At 38.3% G+C, this 21,293-nt stretch overlaps 1 protein-coding gene across 3 annotated transcripts in view; it reads right to left on the minus strand.

Annotated features, from left to right (window-relative positions):
• Positions 1–21,293, minus strand: part of INO80 (INO80 complex ATPase subunit) — a 132,518-nt gene that overhangs the window by 95,310 nt on the left and 15,915 nt on the right. The window contains exons 1-7 of one of the 3 annotated variants that reach the window (XM_032418102.1): positions 14,654–14,899; positions 8,918–9,103; positions 8,301–8,470; positions 8,141–8,208; positions 6,226–6,396; positions 1,620–1,740; positions 336–550 (exon numbers count right to left, since the gene is read on the minus strand). In XM_032418102.1, coding sequence (XP_032273993.1) covers positions 336–550; positions 1,620–1,740; positions 6,226–6,396; positions 8,141–8,208; positions 8,301–8,470; positions 8,918–9,060 — 888 coding nt within the window. In that variant the 5' untranslated portion in view covers positions 9,061–9,103; positions 14,654–14,899. Of the gene's footprint in view, positions 1–335; positions 551–1,619; positions 1,741–6,225; positions 6,397–8,140; positions 8,209–8,300; positions 8,471–8,917; positions 9,875–14,653; positions 14,900–21,293 lie in introns of those variants that run through there. The other 2 variants (XM_032418101.1, XM_032418103.1) reach the window with 2 other exon arrangements.

Here is a 21,293-nt window from a genome sequence, read left to right on the forward strand (position 1 = left end):
TTAACTCTACAATTTCATTTTAATTTCCTCTATTATCACCTATCAATTTGCTGTCAGATCTCTACTGCTGTAAGTAAGAAAACTGCTTTCCTCTCTCAAAGATGTTTCCCTCCATTTTTTGGACAAGGAACATCATACAACAACTGTCTTGTGAATTCTGATCAAAATCTAGAAAAACAGTTGGTTGACAAGAGTACTCGTCAACATGTTCTTAATTCCAAGAGATCAGTTTTCTTTCTGAACACCGTGAAGGTACCTAGCTCTCACAGCTCCTCTTTAGAGGGCAGTGAGACAAAATATTCTTGCCATCTCCTATGCTGGAGGCACTCACATACCTTTGGTAGTTCCTTTTTCACAATGCTGAGCCATACTTTCCTGCGACGAGCATTAAGCTGCTCAATGGATAAGTGCTTCTTCTTGGTGCCAGGAGGAGGTGCATCATGAGAGAACTTGGCGAAGACTTTGGTCTGATGGTGGTGGCAACGAGGAGATTCTTCAGAGGAAAGTTCTTCATCCCTTCGCCTTTTTTTCTTCACTTTTTTCAACTTGGCTGCAAAGGAAACAGACACTGAGAACCTTGCATTTCTGCCCTTCCACAGAATATTGCCCCAACCAACCTCATCACTTTAAGACAATTCAAGGTTCTTTCCTCATTCCACCTAAGGCTGGCAATGTTTATCTCTTCATCTATTCAGGCCTATGAACATTCCAGGAGGAAGATCTCACTATCTTGGATACTCCTTATGTTACATGAAAGAGAAACGCAGAATAAGATCTAAATACTGAATTTCTGTTGAACCCAACAACAGGAAGGGAGACGTACAAAGTACCATGAACTCAAATAATGGCCATGAGGAAGGAAACATTTCTACTTGGTGGCAATGTTAAGGTGATTAAAGAGAAATAACAAAGAAAGAAAAAAATGCGCCGATAGGACATTACGACCTGTGAAGAGAAAATCATACATGGAATAAAAAACTAATTTGGGGGTGCGAGTGTGGAAGAGATAAACTAGTGGATGTGGGAGAAAGGGAAGAAGGCTGAAAACAATTTCTGAGTAGAGTTCATACCTTCAGGGGAATAAAATCTGCCTTGTACAGATAGCTTAAAACTTTCCCTTCCTACTTCCTTCCTGATTTCCAGCTGCTTAGAGCTCAGTAAGGGAGGAAAACACACTTCCTGGCAAACATGCAAACAAACACTACACAAGATTATCAAGAGGTGATCTATTTAAAAGTTCCACATACAGCAACAACGATGACTTATTCCCACCACTTCAGGTTGCTCTTCATACTTCCCTGTGCATAACCGACTTCTGCCTCTCCCAGATTATCAACATTTGGAAGAGTGTGTAGAAGAAAAAAGGAATAAACTAATTAGCTTAAACCTTTGGCTAGGAATCCATAGTCCTTATGCCTTTATAATTCTAGAAAAGATCATTAACCAAATACGAAATAAGGTTAACAATACTTATTACTTAGATAGGGGAGACTAGGGTTTTTCAGATAAAGCAAGTTTCTACTACATGGATTATGTTCAAAGCCCAAATGTACCAATAGGCTACACAAAACCCTGAAACTAAGAATGAGTAAATATGGAAGGCAGGTCGGTATGCTCACCTTTAAGTTTCTTTTCCTCCTTGAATTTCTTTTTTTTGGGTCCAAGTAGGTGCCGTTGTTGCTCATAGAAAGGGTCGTATGTGGAGAGCAGGCCTGCACTGTAGTATTGGTACTGCTGCAGCTGAAGCAGGCAAAGACAGGGAGGCTTACAAGGGCTGGTCTGAGTTCTAAGCCTGCCTTCAAATCATCTTTACTACAAAACCTTGAGCCAGAGAAAAACCAGAGCTCCTAAATTTGTTCTTCCCACAAAAAGACCAACAAAGATTTAGTACCTCAAAGTGAATTATTTCCTTACTTCAAAACAAAACGGGTTCATCAGCTATGTACATGGCAAGTTGCTGAAAATAACTTAAGAAAGAAAAACACTTCATGCTTCTGAATTTCCACCAGACTATTTGCTTGGAACTGACACATATTCGAGTGATGCAATTAACTACAGAAAGGGCTCCACATGGAAGTCATCGACAAGAAATAAACCATATTTCTATTACCAATAGGTCCTCAGATTTAGTAAAGTTTTGATACATGTTATTCTGGGTTTTGGTCCTCTATCTGGTTCAGAGAGTCACTAGCCATCCCAATTCTCCTATATTTCAAGTCTTTTCACTCTTTATATCTCCCACTAACAGAGTCTGACAATATTATGGATAATGCCTACATTGCCAGAATTCTAACATACGAATAATCGATTTTTTTTTTTTTCTGTCCAGGGAGAGATTCTTTCAAACACTGCATTTAAATTGACCCCCAAAGCTCACATTAATTTTGTTTCACTTATTACTAATGGATAAATATAAATATAAACTTAAACAGTCCACTGTTGAATCTCTTTCCTAGATTGCAGCCAGTCCAAGAACTGAAACTAGGACAGAAAAGTGACACGGAGAACTATCACGAGGTCCCCTGTCAATGGTCAAAATTAAATGAGCATTCATTGAGCTATATAGTTAAAATCTATTAACTTTCCCATATATATGTTTTACTTCAATTTAAAAAAGGCCAAGTATTGGAATCCCTACCAAAATATCAACAGCATTTTTCAAAGAACTAAAAGAAATAACACTAAAATTTGTATGGAACCACAAAAGACCCCAAGCAGCCAAAGCAATCTTGAGAAAGAAAAACAAAGCTGAAAGTATCACAATTCCAGATTTCAAGATACACTACAAAGCTGTAGTGATCAAAACAGTATACAGTGCTGGCACAGAAACAGACACATTGATCAGTGGAACAGAACAGAGAACCCAGAAATAAGAGGCGTCTGGCTGGCTCAGTTGGTAGAGCATATGATTCTTGATTTCAGTGTCATAAGTTCAAGTCCCATGTTGGGCATAGAGCTTACTTAAAAAAAAAAAAAAATTTCCAACAACACAGAATAGAGAATTCAGAAATAAACCCATGCTTATACAGCCAATTAATCTATGTCAAAGGAGGCAAGAATATAAAATGGGGAAAAGACAGTCTGCTCAATAAATGGTGCTGGGAAAACTGGAAAGTCACATGCACAAGAATGAAACTGGACCACTTTCTACCACCACGAACAAAAATAAACTCAAAATGGATTAAAAACCTAAATTTGAGACCCAAAACCATAAAAATCTTAGAAGAGAACAGAGACAGTAATTTCTCTGACATCAGCCAAAGCAACATTTTTCTAGATGTCTCCTAAGGCAAGGGAAACAAAAGCAAAAATAAACTATTGGACTACTTCAAAATAAAAAGCTTTTGCACAGTGAGAGAAATCATCAACAAAACAAAAAGGCAACCTACTGAATGGAAGAAGATATTTGCAAATTATATATCCAATAAGGGGTTAATATCCAAAATACGTAAAGAACTTGTACAACTCAACACCAAAAAAACAAACAATATGATTTAAAAAATAGGCAAAGGACCTAAACAGACATTTTCCCAAAGAAGACATACAGATGGCCAACAGACATATGAAAAGATGCCCAACATCACTAATCATCAGGAAAATGCAAATCAACTACAACAAGAGATCACCTTACACCTGTCAGAATGGTTAGTATCAAAAACACAAGAAATAACAGGTGTTGGTAAGGATGGAGAGAAAAAGGAATCCTCGTGCACTGTTGGTGGGAATGCAAATTGGTACAGCCACTCTCGAAAACAGTATGGCGGTTCCTCAAAAAATTAAAAGTGGAAATATCATATCCAGTAATTCCACTACTGGGTATTTACCCAAAGAAAATATAAAAACTAATTCAAAAGAGATACGTGCGGGGCGCCTGGGTGGCTGTCAGTTAGGTGGTTGCCTTTGGCTCAGGTCATGACCCCAGGGTCCTGGGATCGAGACCCACATCGGGCTCCTTGCTCGGCAGGGAGCCTGCTTCTCTCTCTGCCTGCCGCTCCCCCTGTTTGTGCTTTCTCTCTCTCTCTGACAAATAAATAAAATGTTAAAAAAAAAAGAGAGAGAGAGATACATGCATTCATGTTTACCACAGCATTATTTATAATAGCCAAGATACAGACGCAACCTAAGTGTCCACTGATTGGTGAATGGATAAAAATGTGGCACGCGTGCATGCACACACACACACATATGTATGCATGTATACGAGCTCCTGCCATTTGTGACAACATCGATGGATGTACAGGGTATTATGCTCAGTGATATAAGTCAGACTGAAAAAGACAAATACCACATGATTTCACTCATATGTGGAATCTAAAAAACAACAAAAAGCAAAATCAGACCTGAAGAGAGAACAAACTGATGGTTGTCAAGAGGGGAGGAGGGTGATGGGGGTTGGGCAAAATGGGAGAAAGAGAGTGGGAGATACAGGCTTCCAGTTATGGAATGAATAAATCATGGGAATAAAAGGCCTAGCACAAGGAATACAGTCAATGATATTATAATAGTGTTGTATGGTGACAGATGGTAGCTACACTTGTGAGCATAATATAATGTATAGAGATGTTAAATCACTTATGTTGCATAAGTGAAACTAATATTTTATGTCAACTACACTAAAAAAAAAGACCAAATATTGCAAGCACCAAATGCCTAGCACTGTACTTTAAGAAGGAACTCTAAGTCAAAACAGTCAGATATCTTACAATTATTATTTCTGCAGGTTTATAAACTTCACCATATATACATATCTATATAACTATATAGGTATTTTTTTTTTCCTAAAGAGAGAGCTCGACCGGGGGTTGGGGGGCGAGGGGGTGGACAGAGGGAGAGGGAGAGACAGAATCAAGCAGGCTCCATGCCCAGTGCAGAGCCTGACCCAGGGCTTGATCTCATAACCCTGAGATCATAACCTGAGCCAAAATCAAAACTCAGATGCTTAACCGACTGAGCCAGCCAGGTACCCCTAACCTTTAGCATATTATTCAAAGCTTTCAAACTAACTTTGGATGTTAACCAATTGTTAGAAAGTTTTTAGGTCTTCAAATATGCTATTGCTCATCATGTTCAAAGCACCACACTTCTGACAAAAATCAGAAGGCTTTGGTAACAGTATTCAAATAGTTGTCACTTAAAACTATCATCAATCTAATGTTAGTATGTAAAAAAAAAGGAGTTTTTTCAAGATAGGGACACTTCCAAAGAGCAAGTGCATTAAAAAAGGAACCCCTAGAATTCAAAATGGCGCAGCCACTTTGGAAAACAGCCTGACAGTTCCTCAAAAAGGATAAGCAGAGTTTTCATATGACCCAGTGATTCCTCTTCTAGGTATATACAAAAGAGAAATGAAAACAAATGCCCACACTGAAAACTTGTACACAAATCTTCATGGCAGCATTATTCATAACAGCCAAAAGTGGAAACAACTCACTATTCATAGCTATCATTTGTAAAAGCCAAAAAGTAGAAACAATCCGATTAACTCATTAAGTGATACATGGATAGTAAAATGCAGTATGTCCACACAATGGCATATTATTTGATAACAAAAAGAAATGAAGTACTGATACATGCTAAAACGTGAATGAACCTTGAAAACATGCTAAGTGAGAAGATGGACATAAAGGACCACATGTTGCTCTATTTGCATAAAATGTCTAGAACAGGCACATTTATAGTGCTAAGTGGCTTCCTGGGGCTGAGGGGGAATAGAGAAAATGAAAGACAACAGCTAAGGGGAGTGGGGTTTCTTTTTAGAGAAAACATTCTGGAATCATATAGTGATGATAGTTATACAGCTCTATGCATATACTAAAAACCACTGAATTGTACATTTAAAAAGGCTATTATTGGTATGTGAAATATATTTCAATAAAGCTTGTACTAGAGGGGCGCCTGGGTGGCTCAGTCGTTAAGCGTCTGCCTTCGGCTCAGGTCATGATCCCAGGGTTCTGGGATCGAGCCCCACATTGGGCTCCCTGCTCGGCAGGAAGCCTGCTTCTCCCTCTCCCACTCCCTCTGCTTGTGTTCCTGCTCTCGCTGTCTCTCTCTCTGTCAAATAAATAAATAAAATCTTTAAAAAAAAAGCTTGTATTAGAACCACCACCACCACCACCACCACCTAAATATAAATGTAAAATGACATGTCTTCAATGAATGTTAACAACAGGCTAAATTAAATACCCAACACAAAGGTCTGAGATTTCCCCTGAAACTCTCTCTTACCTCCTTGTCTTTGCTATACTTATTCTGGTGAAGTTTCTTATACTTGTGCAGCCGCAACATGTTATGAAGTTCTTCTCTGCTGAGGTGGAGTTCTTCCTCTTCTTCTTCTTCTTCTTCATTGTCTTCACTCTGAGAATCTGCCTCACTGGACTCATCACTTAGCAGAATGCTCTGCAAACAGGAGGAAATGGGAATGGAATCTGTTGCTATGGAGCAAGTCCTTCTCTAACCCAAGCATCTTTTCCCAACACAATGACAAAAACAGGTGGAAGACAGTAACTCCAGTTTTCCAATTCATGTGGAAAAGAAAAGGATACCAACTGAACCTAGTGGGCATGAATTCAAGAGCACTAACACACGGAAATGCTATAAACAGCAACAAAGCTAGATTTCACTAAGTACTTAGAACTATACGTAGGCTATTTTAACTGTCAAATATCAAGGCAAAAAACTAAAAACAAGAACAAAACCACAACCTATACGGTATAAAGGAATATACAGAGCCGGCCGTGATAGCTAATAAAGGAGAAACAACCCAAAAAATCATTAGATTTTGTTATTATCCAGATAATGAAATATTATTTAGCCATAAAAAGGAATGGAGTACTGATACATGCCACAACATGAATGAACCTTGAAAACTATGCTAAGTGAAAGAAGCCAGGCACAAAAGGCCACATATTATATGATTCCATTTATATGAAAAGTCCAGAATAGGCAAATCCGTAGGGAAAGAAAACAGATTAGTGGCTGCCAAGGGCGACGGGAAGTGACTGCTTAATAATCACAGAGTTTCATTTTGGAGTGATAAAAATGTTCTAGAATTAGCGGTGATGGCTGCACAGAACTTTACTACAATACACACTTTACAAGGGTAGATTTTATGGCATGTGAATTGTATCTCCATTTTTAAGAATGTGATGGCTAAACAAAGATTTCTGCATTGCCAACAGCTTAAAGGCCTTTTATACACAAACCTTTTAAAGGACCTCATGATTATAATGAAAGAATGCCTTTATATTACTTTGAGCTCTTCACAAGAAAAGAAAGCAATAGAGAAATAATTAGTTTCAACAGAAGAAATGCTACCCTTAACTCAGTTGGGCCAATGACAGTAATCTTGTAAGAGTGTAAAGAGTCTACCATTTCCCTGCCTATAAACACTCACAGAAAATACAGAAACACTCTATATTGCCTATAAACACTCACAGAAATTTACCAGAGTAAAATACAAATTCTTTAACATGGGGTACAAGGCCCTACACAATCAGGCTCTCTAACCTCATCTTCTACCATACCTTCTATCATACCCTCTCTTTCATTGTACTCCAGCTATACTAGCCTTCTTTTCCTCTAAACATACTGAGTTGCTTCCTTTCTCAGGAATTTTATAGTTATGTTCCTTCTGATTGAACATTCCCATGGTTCTGATCATTCAGAAATCAGCTGTAATGTTACCTCTTTAAAGAAGCCATTTTTGTTTGTTTACAGACTTATTCACTGCCTCCCCCCATTTGAATGTAAGCTCTACAGTGCAGGAACCCTGTCTGTCTACAATAGTATCTGGCAGGTGGGACGTACTCAATCAACTTCCCAACAACTCAAGTACTAATGAAAATGACATTAATAATCCTGATTATAATGTGAGGCACGGAGGGCAAGGATCTTATCTATTTTTTTACTCCTTTGCTCTGCACAGTGCTTTATACTCAAAAATGTTTGTTAAAATGAATTTCACTGACGCCTCTAGATTTTCCTCTATAATCTCTTCAAAAAAAAAAAAAATCACACCCACAGTAGAAAACTCATGTCTAGAAAAATCTCTGCTAATGTGTCAGAATGAGTCAATAACTTTCCCTTCCATTTGTAATTTTAGTAGGTTATTTGAATTATAAACATTTGCCTTATCTCTTACCTTTAGCCACTTCCTGCTTTTCTTCAATTTAGAGAAGTTATATAAATTCCCTTTGTCAGATTTTGATTCTGTGTAAAGAAACATAAAGAACAACAAAAATGAAAGGAAGACTGCCCCAAGAGAACTGATAGTCCAAAGAGGGATCTCACACCACACTGACCTGACTGTAGAACTCCATTCAGCGAGTATGTGTTTAACATTCCAGAGTTGCCTGCTCCAGAAGTTTCTCCAAGCAATGAATTTGGAGGTTCTTCCTTAACTTGTATTAAGGGATCCCCAGACTGGGGCAATAAAGGATTACTGTCATCCAGTCCATCTTCACTCTCATCACTATAAATTGAAAAATAAATCTATAATCACAGCTGACCCAGCAAAATACTATAATTTATGGTCAGCAGACAGAAGAAATTGATCCTTTAAATAGACTATGTTCTATTGAAAGAAGGAAGAAAAAACTACCAAATATACCAAAAATTGTAAAATACCTTAACCCTAAAACCAAAGACAATGGGAATCAGAAAGTGGTCAAACATTATATTGGGGGCTGCCTGGGTGGCTCAGTCGTTAAGTGTCTGCTTTCGGCTCAGGTCATGATCCCAGGGTCCTGGGATTGGGCCCCGCATCGGGCTCCCTGCTCAGTGGGAAGCCTGCTTCTCCCTCTCCCACTCCCCCCGCTTGTGTTCCCTCTCTCGCTATGTCTCTCTCTCTCAAATAAATAAATAAAAAATCTTTAAATAAGAACAAAAAATATTATATTGGGAATATGTAATCGCATACCTAGAAATATTCCTGTTGAAGATGGCTGATGTTTGTCGCAAGAAATGGTCCAACCGGAGGGCCCTCTCCAAGTATTGAAGATAGAGGGGCTTTGCCAGCTCAGTGCAGCCGCCATCGTCCCCGGCTCCCAACTCCGAGGCCATAGAACAAATCTGTCTTCATGCACAAGGGTCTCCGACTTCTCGGCTGAAGAATGGAGATTAAGCAGTGAAAGACAGAATACTATTTATTCTCCCTTTATTTTGCCCCCTTGCTATCAATGTGAAGAGAAATCAGACCTTCTAGAACACAAGACAAGAAGACAGCAGTCTATAGAAAGATCACAATAAAGTTCTTGTTAGGCATTTTTTCCTAATGCAAAGGCAGAAGTTTAAAAGAATGAGGAGAACATCAAAATACAGAAATACTGTCGTATGTCACAACAAAAATTCATATTATATTTTTGAAAGAGTACCTTAAAATTTACACCCACTTACCTTTTGTCCTACAATTAACAATTACTCACAATTATCTAAATCTATACCACAAGCTCCTTTGTACACCTCATAGAGGAACACTTGTTGTCAGCATCACCTTCAAAACAGCTGCTTCCTTTTTCATTTCGTGTTTACATTTGTACATATTTATGAGATATTCCACTTACAAGGGAAGAGAGCTATTGTCAGAGTATTTTACACACTTGTAAACCTTCTTTCAAGTGTAAGATATAGAAATTATTTAGAAAACTGGAGCAAAGAGAGTATAAGTAAGAGAAACAAAGGTATATAGCCTGAGCATTTTCTTTGCTACCTTATGGTGTTAAAGGAAATCATAACACCTTTGAGTTGTCTTCTCTTTTTATTATAGTTTTTAAAAGTTTCCTATATAATCTTTCTTCTTAAGGACATGTTAAAAAATTCTCCTCCAATTGATCTACAGAGTAAACATAATCTCCCCAGAAGGCTTCTTTTCTTTTTCAGAAACTGACAAGCTAATTCTTAAATTTATACGGAAATGCAAAGAAACCAAAATAGCCAAAATAATTTTGAAAAAGAAAAAAGTTCAGGGTGCCAGGGTGGCTCAGTCGGTTAAGTATCTGCCTTCAGCTCAGGTCATAATCCCAGGGTCCTGGGATCAAGCCTCGAGCCAGGCTCCCTGCTCAGCGGGGAGCATGCTTCTCCCTCTCCCTTTGACCCCCACTCATGTTCTCTCTCTCAAATAAATAAATCTTTTAAAAAAATAGAAGAGGGTTGAATAACTTACACTTCCTGATTTTATTTATTTTTTTAAAGATTTTATTTATTTATTTGATAGAGAGAGACACAGCGAGAGAGGGAACACAAGCAGGGGGAGTGGGAGAGGGAGAAGCAGGCTTCCCCCTGAGCAGGGAGCCCAATGTGGGGCTCCTTCCCAGGACCCTGGGATCATGACCTGAGCCAAAGGGAGACGCTTAACGACTGAGCCATCCAGGTGCCCCCACTTCCTGATTTTAAAACATATTATAAAGCCACAGTAATCAGGTCAATGTGATAGTGGCATAAGGATAATCACACAGACCAAGAGAACAGACCTGAAAATCCAGAAATAAACCCTTACAGGGGTGCCTGGCTGGCTCAGTTGGTAGAGCATGCAACTCTTGATCTCAGGGTCTTGAGTTCAAGTCCCACACTGGGCACAGAGCTGCCTTTAAAAGAAGAAAGAAAATAGGGCACCTGGGTGGCTCAGTCGTTAAGCGTCTGCCTTCGGCTCAGGTCATGATCCCAGGGTCCTGGGATCGAGTCCCACATCAGGCTCCCTGCCTGGCAGGAAGCCTGTTTCTCCCTCTCCCACTCCCCCTGCTTGTGTTCCTGCTCTCTCTGTCTCTGTCAAATAAATAAATAAAATCTTTAAAAAAAATAAAAAAATAAAAATAAAATAAAATAAAAGAAGAAAGAAAATAAAGAGTTGGGGTTTAAAAAAAAAACAAACAAAAAAACAGGGGTTCCTGGGTGGCTCAGCTGGTTAAACATCTGACACCTGATTTCGGCTCAGGTCATGATCTCAAGTCATCAGGTCAAGCCCCATGTCAGACTCTTGTGTTCAGCGCAGTCTGCTTGAGATTCTCTCTTTCCCTCTCTCCCTCTGCCCCCACCTCACCCCAGTTCGTGCTTGCACACTCTCACCCTAAAATAAATAAATCTTCAAAAATAAACAAAATATTTAAAAAATAAAAGCAAAAAACCCTTACACGTATGGTCAATTTTCAATGAAGGTGCCAAGGCAATTCAGTGGGAGAAAAGACAGTCTTTTCAACAAACTATGCTGGACAACTGGATATCCACATACAAAAAGATTAATTTAAACCTTTAAAAAAAACCTTACCTCACACTAGGCATAAAAATTAACTCAAAATGGATCAGGGACTTAAGTGTAAAACCCCAAACTGTAAAATTTCTACAAGAACACACAGGGGAAAATCTTCATGATCTTGGTTAAGCAAAAAGTCTTTGGATATGACATCAAAAGCACAATCCATTAAAAAAAACACACAGGGCGCCTGGGTGGCTCAGTTGGTTAAGCGACTGCCTTCGGCTCAGGTCATGATCCTGGGAGTCCCGGGATCAAGTCCCACATCGGGCTCCCTGCTCAGCAGGGAGTCTGCTTCTCCCTCTGACCCTCCCCCTCTCATGCTCTCTCTGTGTCTCATTCTTTCTCTCTCAAATAAATAAATAAAAAATCTTTAAAAAACACACACACACACACACAACTGACAAATTAGGTCATGAAAATTTTAAACTTTTGTACTTTAAGCAGTATTATTAAAAAGATGAATACAAGCCACAGACTAGAAGAAAATATCTGCAAGTTGTGTATCTGGATAAAGGACTTGTATACAAATATCTAAAAAAATAAAAAAATCCTGGAGATGAAAAGTATAACATAGAGAATATAGTCAATAATACACCAACAGTAACAGAAGGTGACTATGCTGAGTGGTGAGCATTGAGTAATGTATAGAACTGTCAAATCACTATGTTGTGTACACCTGAAACTAATATTACATTGTATATCAACTATACTTCAATTAATATTAAAAAAAAAATAATAGGGGTGCCTGGGTGGCTCAGTCGGTTAAGTGTCTGCTTTCAGTTCAAGTCATGATCTCAGGGTCCTGGGATTGAGCCCTGCATCGGGCTCCCTGCTCAACAGTGAGTCTGCTTCTCCCTCTCCCTCTGTGCCTCCTCCCCATCCCTGCTTATGCGTGCTCTCAAATAAATAAAATCTTTCATAATAATAATAAAATGATACCCAACTTTTCTATCTATCCTCTAAAAAAGACCTGCCTCCTCTACTTCAGAGAAATCTTTTAGGGATAAAATGAAGTATATGTGAAAGGGCTTTATAAGAAATGCCAGAGTATTTTCAAACAGTGTATGCTCACATATTCAGAGTTGGGAGGGGTCTTAGAGCTTACCTAGTCCAACTGGGTCATATTACAGATGAAGAAACTAAAAACCAGGGAGCCTGGGTGGCTTAGTTGGTTAAGCGACTGCCTTTGGCTCAGCTCATGATCCTGAAGTCCCAGGATTGAGTCTGCATGGGGCTCCCTGCTCAGCAGGGAGTCGGGTTCTCTGTCTGACCCTCCCCCCTCTCATGCTCTCTCTCTCTCAAATAAATAAAATCTTTAAAATAATATTTAAAAAAAAAAAAGAAACTAAAAACCAGAAAGATTAAATAACTTGTTCATATTCATGAGCTCTTTTGCAGAGCCAGGTTTCCTAGTTCCTAAACCGGTGCTTTTTCAATCTCAGCAAACTGTCTCCCTAGACAGGATCTACCTCTTAAATTCTTGAGTTTATGCTTTGATGTTGTGAAGAACACAATCCCAAGAGCCAATTTTTTTTTTTTTTAAGATTTTATTCATTTATTTGACAGAGAGACACAGCGAGAGAGGGAACACAAGCAGGGGGAGTGGGAGAGGGAGAAGCAGGCCTCCTGCTGAGCAGGGAGCCTGATGTGGGGCTCGATCCCAGGACCCTGGGACCATGACCTGAGCTGAAGGCAGACGCTTAACGACTGAGCCACCCAGGCAATCAAGAGCCAAATATTTATAAAGCACCAATTCTGCAGAGTAAAGATCACTTAGAATTTTTTTTGCATTCTTTGAAATATCTGTCGAGAAACCATTCTTGCTAAGTGAGGTGCAGGGTTTTATAAAAGCATCAACAACTAGGATCTACGTTAAGCCAAACAGATTAGTCCTTAGTTCAAGGTCAATAAATGCCCAATATAAGCTGTCAATAATCACTATTTTTTAACTGACTTCATTACAAAGACACTACAACAGATTAATAGTGGAATAGTCCTGCCTAAAATTCAATTCAATATTGATATAAAAATTTAGTCCTGAAATTATTGAAGAGGATACTGGCATAATTTTTAGATTCAATAGGCAACACATTAATTTGTTTATAGTGTTACATGTTAGGAGAAAAACCTTTTGGGGGCACCTGGGTGGCTCAGTTGGTTAAGTAGCTGACTCTTCATTTCGGCTTGGGTGATATCTCAGGTCCTGGGACTGAGCCACAAGTCAGGCTCCCTGCTCAGCGAGAAGCCTGCTTCTTCCTCTCCCACTCCCCTGCTTGTGTTCCCTCTCTCGCTGTCTCTCTCTCTCTGTCAAATAAAAAAAATCTTAAAAAAAAAAAAAAGAGCAAAACAATCCAAACGTTTATCAGCTGGTGAATGGATAAACAAAAATGTATATCCACACAACAGAATATTATTAGCAATAAAAAGCAAAAAACAGTTGATACATGCAACATGAATGGATCTCAAAAACATGCTAAGTTAAAAAAAAAAAAAAGCCAGACACAAAAAACCACATATTGTATGATTCCATTTATATGAAATATCCAGAAAAGGAAATCTATAGTCAGGAAGTAGATTAGTGGTTGGCTGGGTGTACAAAGGGGGACTGACTGTAAGTGGATACGAGATATCTTTTTTAGGGAAGCTGGAAATGTTCTAAACGCACACTGTATTGATGGTTGTACAATTCTGTAAGTTTGTTAAAAATCACTGAATTGTACATATGAGTGAGGTAAATTTCATGAATTTAAAACAGCAGTCTTTAGTAATACAGTTAAAGAGAAAAGAATGTTAAAGATTTTTTAAGACTTCAATAGGTTCTACTTTTTAGTATGAGACCTAACATGCACTCATTCCAAAAGATTTCAAAGAAACACAGTTTTAAAAACACAGCAAAATTCTCTAAGAGAATACATTTAATTCATCTGGATATACATACATATAAATTAAAGCATATAAAATTGCTGCTTGGCTCTCTCCTAAATGTTTCATTAAAAAATAATTGATCTCATGTACTTATTTTGGCTGATAATGAAAATGGTCCTAATTAAGAAGGTATGAAGATATGACTACAAAGTAATACTGGGGGATTCAAAAAGAACTATTTTTAAAAAATAATTCCTCAGGGGCACCTGGGTGGCTCAGTCGTTGGGCATCTGCCTTCGGCTCAGGTCATGATCCCAGAGTCCTGGGATGGAGCCCCACGTCGGGCTCCCTGCTCTGCAGGAAGCCTGCTTCTCCCTCTCCCACTCCCCGTGCTTGTGTTCCCTCTCTCACTGTGTCTCTCTCTGTCAAATAAATAAATAAAATCTTAAAAAAAAAAAAAATCCTCAGTAACTAAGCTGTATATGAACATGAAGCCAAAACAAATTTGTCCAGGAAAGATCACAGTTACTTCTACAGTCTTACAATGCTCAATATGTGCCCCCATGTGACTCCCAGTATGCATCAATCCTGTAGTCTGATTCTCCCAGAATCACTTTGTAGCATATCACCACTGACGGCTGAAATGGCCAGCATGATGCACTCCCTTACGTCCACAAGGCTAAAGAGAGGAGGTACTTCAAGTATGAAGTTTCTGACATATCTCCACAAGTAGTCTTATGATGATACCTGGAGAATAAAGGAATATTTTTAAAGTGTTCAATTAGATTCCTTCTATTGTGGTAAAATATACATAACATAAAATTTACCATTTTAATTAATTTTAAGTGTACAGTTCAGTGGCATTAAGTACATTCACACAGTCGTGCCAATCATCCATCACCACCATCCTCAATTATTTTTTTAACACCTTTAAAACTGGTGGCCTCTCTATTCAACCCAGTTGCCTTGGCCAGTCTGTTAAAAGCTGCTTCTCTGGGCGCCTGGGTGGCTCAGTTGGTTAAGCCTTCGGCTCAGGTCATGATCCTGGAGTCGCGGGATCGAGTCCCGCATCGGGCTCCCTGCTCAGCAGGAAGTCTGCTTCTCCCTCTGACCCTCTCCCGTCTCATGCTCTCTCTATCTCATTCTCTCTCTCAAATAAATAAATAAAATCTTTTAAAAAATAAAAAAATAAAATAAAAGCTGCTTCTCTGGGGTGCCTGGCTGGCTCAGTGAGTAGAGCACCAGACTTGATCTCAGCGTTGTAAGTTCAAGCCCCACGTTGGGGGGGGAGGGGGGTTGAACTTGTAGAGATTACTTAAAACTAAAATCTTAAAAAAAAAAAAAAAAGCTGTTTCTCTAATAACCTGTACTTTCATTTCCTACACTTGTCTTTCTCTCTTTCCACAAGGGAACGACAGGGCCATGAGAACCCTGACCCACCAGCTGTTATCCAACTTCAACAGAGCACATGACATTTCTCAAAAACCCTTTTACCCACCTCTTATCAATTGTTTCTCATTCTCTACAAAGATTATTTCAAACATTTTCCCCTCTTCCTCAAAATTCTGAACTCATTCCCCCTCTTCTTGGAAGGGCTTAAGGAGGAGCAAATCTCTCTATTCTATTCTACTATAGTTCCCTCTTTTCTTCTCTTATTCTTTGTGGTATTTGAGCCACAAATACAAGTGGATTTTATCAGTCTACGTTTGTAATTCTTCCCTCAAGGTGATTCTACATCCTGATGCAAAGACAGGACTACTTCATTATGTCATCCACTGTGGGTCAGGCCCATGCAATCACATTTTAAAATACATAAGTTACTATGAATTATTTTATTTTTTCCCCAATATATTAAATTGGGGCATCATACTGCTTTTTAAATTTATATATACAGATGTTTATACATATTTATGTATAAAATATTACCTGTAGATTTCATTTCAGGATAAAAAAGAAAACACTATAAAATATATATTTTTTAAAAAGGGAGAGTTGGGGGCATCTGGGTGGCTCAGATGGTTAAGCATCTTCCTTCAGCTCAGGTCGTGATCTCCAGGTCCTAGGACTGAGCCCACATTGGGCTCCCTGCTCAGGGGAGAGTCTGCTTCTCCCTTTCCCCCTGCTCATGCTCTCTCTCTCTCAAATGAATAAACAAAATCTTAAATAAATAAATAAAATAATAAAAAAGGGAGAGTCGAGTCTGAAAAGGATGAGAGAACCACTCTGTCTGATAAAGCACTGTTTATCAAAATGTATGAACAGAAGTCAAAATTATAGACTGACACTTGCTTCTGGATACTCTCCATGTCTTTGACAACTTTGTGGACTATTTCTTCTTTACCTCCTTAATGGAAATTTCTTTATTCTAAATGTGGAGTCCACCAAAGTTCTGTCATCCATCCTTACCCCTTAGTAAACCTCATCTACTACCAACGTGGATTAATACTGCTGTATGGCTGACTTTCTGGCCTCCATTTTACAAAGTACACAATTTACATTTCTAGATGCCTGTTGGATATTCCACCCTTGATATACAACTGACCACTTCAATCTCAAAACTTCTCATCTGCCCCTATAGCAGCTAGTTCATCTGTCTTTCCTATTTATACAAAAGTTATTCATACTCAAAATCTATGAATCAGTTTTTACATTCCTCTCTACTTCTCTCTTTACACCCAACCAGTCTCAATGTCTAGTTAATTCTTCTTTTAGGGATGATGTCTAGAATCTGTCCTTCTCTTATTAATGTTTTCATTAAGGTTCTTATCTCACCCCTAGACTACTGCTTCCTAATTTGGCTTCCCACCTCTAGGTCTTTCTCACTTTAATCCATCCTTGCAGCTACTGTCAGATCAGTATTCCCAAAACATCACTCTGATTATGTTATCCCTTCACTGCTTTCCAATTCGCTTCCAAAATTCAATAAAGTCTAAATTCCTCTGCAGTTCAAGACCTTTATCATCTGGCTCCAAGTTACCTTTCCAATTTAATCTTTTACTATCTCCCTACACTCCAGATAAATTAATACCTTGAAGATGTCTCTTAACTTCCTGTCAGACCCATCCTAATCTTCAAGTGAAGAGCTCTTTAAAATTCATCTGAACACAGGGTCATACTGCCAATTTCAAAGGATGGAAGGACTATTAATATATGTTGTTAGGTCCATACCCTGGTCCATACCCCGAACTCTGTCTCTTTAATCCCGGTAATCCTCAACTGGACTTTGATCATACCTCAGCAGCCCTGATTACAGTTTGATATCCATGGTAAAGTAAAGTGTCTGCTTCTGAATTACACTCAGATACATCGTATTTCCCCACCTGTGTCCATGTGTGATCCTGGACTGACTGCTTTTCACTCTCTAGTTACTGCTATGTCTTTATGGAAGCTGTCTTGCCCTTGTCTTATGAATAATGTTTCTATAAGAAGTCTTACCAAGTTAAATCAAAATCCTTCAAAGACAAAATGAAACACCCCATTGCAGGAAATACTTTTAGATTATTCCTAGCTAAGACTATTCTCTCTCTTCTCTGAAGTTCTAAATGGTTATTTATAGAAAGCCTGGCACTTATATGATCTTACAGTCTACTTACTGTATACATGCATGCCTTATCTCCCTTACTAAACTATATACTATTTGAGCAAAGAGTCCCTATCTCATCAATCTATTTGGTTCTGATATTTACAAATAACCATATTAATTTGCTTTTTTATGCATAGTGTCAAAGGTCAAGGCTATAAAACTCTAGTTCTAATGTTACATCCTACATAAAGACAATCTATATAGTCCATGACCATAGGGCTCTATTTCTATCCTGGACACATGATTTGGGAATGAAAGTTTTTTTTTTTTTTTTTAAATATTTTATTGATTTATTTGGCAGAAAGAGATACAGTGAGAGAGGGAACACAAGCAGGGAGAGTGGGAGAGGGAGAAGCAGGCTTCCCGCAGAGCAGGGAGCCCGATGCGGGGCTAGATCCCAGGACCCTGGGACCATGACCTGAGCCGAAGACAGACGCCCAACGACTGAGCCACCCAGGCACCCCTGGGGATGAAAGTTTAAATAAAACAAATGAAAAGATACAAAACTCAGATAACAGAAAGTTAAGCAGAATGGGTTCACTCATTCATTATCCATACTTGCTGAACAGGAGAATGCATATACTGAAAATCTTTCAGGCAATCCTACATAAAAACTTGCCAAGCTTTAGAAAAATACTGGGAGGTAAGAGGAGATCAAGGTACTACTTCTAGACAAGAATCTGAAGGATACCTGCGCCAACTGCCAATTCTTACCCAAGGATAGGATTTTCATCTTCTTTCAAATGGAAAGCCTAACAAAGATAATTAAAATTACTTGGAGAGAAAGCAGCCCTATGTCTGGATGGAGATGAGCTAGGAAGCATTGTTCAAATGGTAGCCTAAACAGTTTTTAGTTTGGTTTAAAAAAAAATTTTTTTTTATTTTTAAATAGAGAGGGGGTGACTTTTAATCTTTTTCCCTAACAGCAATGGTAAGAACGTGACATATAATGACCATCTCATAAAGTACTACAATTACAATAATGGCCATTAACAAGTATTTGTCCTAAGACCTACACATTTAAATTTTCCACACTTAACTATTTTCACTTCTGATTCTCTTTATAGACACTGCCCAAAATTGGTTTCATACCAATCATTTATAGAAGCATTTCCCAAAGTCTGCCTCTCTGAATACTAGATCAAGATATTAACAAATGTCCATTAATATTAAAAAATATTAAAGGCCATTAACATTAGGCCTAAGATTTTTTAGTCTTCAATATGTTAATGTACTCAGAGTCCCTCTCCAAGAGGAATTCCAAACTTATCTGACCATTTTTTGGCAAAATACCTATCAAAGTAGCTCAGAGACGAACAGATGGAGCATCACTGATTCAGTCAAGTATCTAAAAAGAGTTCAATTATATATGCCTTTAAGAAGTAATTCTTAAACTTGCCAAGACTAATACAGAAAAGCCTGAATGAAAGTATAGCTCTTACAAACTACATAGCTTTATTAAAATGTACATTTTTATTTTTTTAAGATTTTATTTATTTAGGGGCGCCTGGGTGGCTCAGTTGTTAAGCGTCTGCCTTCGGCTCAGGTCATGATCCCAGGGTCCTGGGATCCAGCCCCGCATCGGGCTCCCTGCTCTGCGGGGAGCCTGCTTCTCCCTCTCCCACTCCCCCTGCTTGCGTTCCCTCTCTCTCTGTGTCTCTCTCTGTCAAATAAATAAATAAAATCTTAAAAAAAAAAAAAGATTTTATTTATTTATTTGGGGAGGGGAGAGTGAGGACGAGCGGGGCGGGGGCAGCGAGAGAGGGGTACCGGGAGAGGGAGAAGCAGGGAGCCCAATGCGGGACTGGATCCCAGAACCCTGAGACCATGACCTGAGCCAAGGCAGACGCTTAACCAACTGAGCCACCCAGGCACCCCCAAACTACATAGCTTGAAATCATTTGCAGGACTAAAGATAGCCTGTAGGAGGTTATGGGCTCTAGCTTATACAGAAGGCCAAACATTAAGGGAACAAAATACAATTTCTCACCTCTGCTCCCCTTTAACAGACACTCTGTAGCCCAAACCCATTATGACTGAACGTGATCTACTGAATCAGATCAACAGGTTACACTGATAATTTGCAGGACTGTAGCACAAATAGCAGGATCAGGCCAAATAAATGAACTTCATAATATCTTAACAGATGGAAATAATACCAAAAAGAAGTGAGATGTAATTTTCACAAGAACACTAGAGTAGCATTTCATTCACTCAGCCATTCAATTGCTGAACTCTAAGCACAGTGTAGACAGAGGTATTTCCTTCGGAGAATTCAGTTTAATAGAGGAGGTAAGACTCAAACATAAATAACAATAAAAAGCATACTTGGGAAGTCACTTAAAGAATGTACAGATAAAGTGCCATGGGAGTTCAGGAAAAAATGAATATTTATGAGTATAAGACCATGTTAAATGTCATATAAGGAATTGGTCAATCCTAATGTCTACGTTAGTTATAAATATCTACACCTTTGATGAAGAAACAGCAGGTTAGGATATGGAAGATCCTTCTATGTATTTATGACCAAAAGAACAAAAAATAAGTAGTCTGATAATCATATAAAATTTAATGTTTCCAACTTCCCACTAAAAAAAAAAAGCCCAGGCCAAATGGCTCCACTGGTAAATTTTATCAAACATTTAAAATAGAATTAATACCAATCCTTCACAAACTCTTCCTGATCACAGAAGAAGAACAACTGCCACATCATTTTATCTGGCCGACATCACCCTGATTCCAAAGCCACCCAAAGACATCACAAGGAAACTACAGGCTAATATCCCTTATAGAAACAAAAATCCTCAATAAAATATTAACAACTAAATCTAGCAACATGTAAAAAGAATTATACACCATTAACAAGTAGAATTTATCCTAGGAATGGAAGGTTTGTAGAACATCTGCAAATGAATCAATGTACTATGCCACATTAATAGAACAAAGGATAAAAACCACTTGAGCATCTCAATTAACATAGAAAAATGACTGAACCCAGTACCATTTCAAAATAAAAGCACTCAACAAACTAGAAGTCAAAGGGAACTCCCTCAATCTGATAAAGAGCACTTACAAAACACAACATCATTCTAATGGTGAAAGAACGCTATCCCCCTTAAAATCAGGAATAAGACAAGGTTGTCTACTTTCTTAACTCATATTCAAAACTGTACTTAAAGTTCTAGCCAGAGTAATTAAGAAAGCAAAACAAAACAAATTAAAATAAACATCACCCAGATTGGAAAGAAGTAGAACTATTATTTATAGATTCCTATATATAGATAGGTAATCCTAAAGAATGCACTAAAAAATGATTATAACTAACAAATAAGCTCAGTAATCTTGCAGGCTATAAGACCAATATACAAAAATCAGTATTTCTACATACTAGCAATGAACAATCTGAAAATAAAATGAAGAAAATAATTCCATTTACAATAGCATCAAAAAAGAACAAAATACTAAGAAAGAAAGAAGGAAGGAAGGAAGGAAGGAAGGAAGGAAGGAAGGAAGGAAGGAAGGAAGGAAGGAAGGAAGGAAGGAAGAAAGAAAGAAAGAAAGAAAGAAAGAAAGAAAGAAAGAAAGAAAGAAAGAAAGAAA

This window comes from Phoca vitulina, unplaced genomic scaffold, assembly GCF_004348235.1.
Source record: "Phoca vitulina isolate PV1807 unplaced genomic scaffold, GSC_HSeal_1.0 scaffold20, whole genome shotgun sequence".
Classification (NCBI taxonomy): Eukaryota; Metazoa; Chordata; class Mammalia; order Carnivora; family Phocidae; genus Phoca; species Phoca vitulina.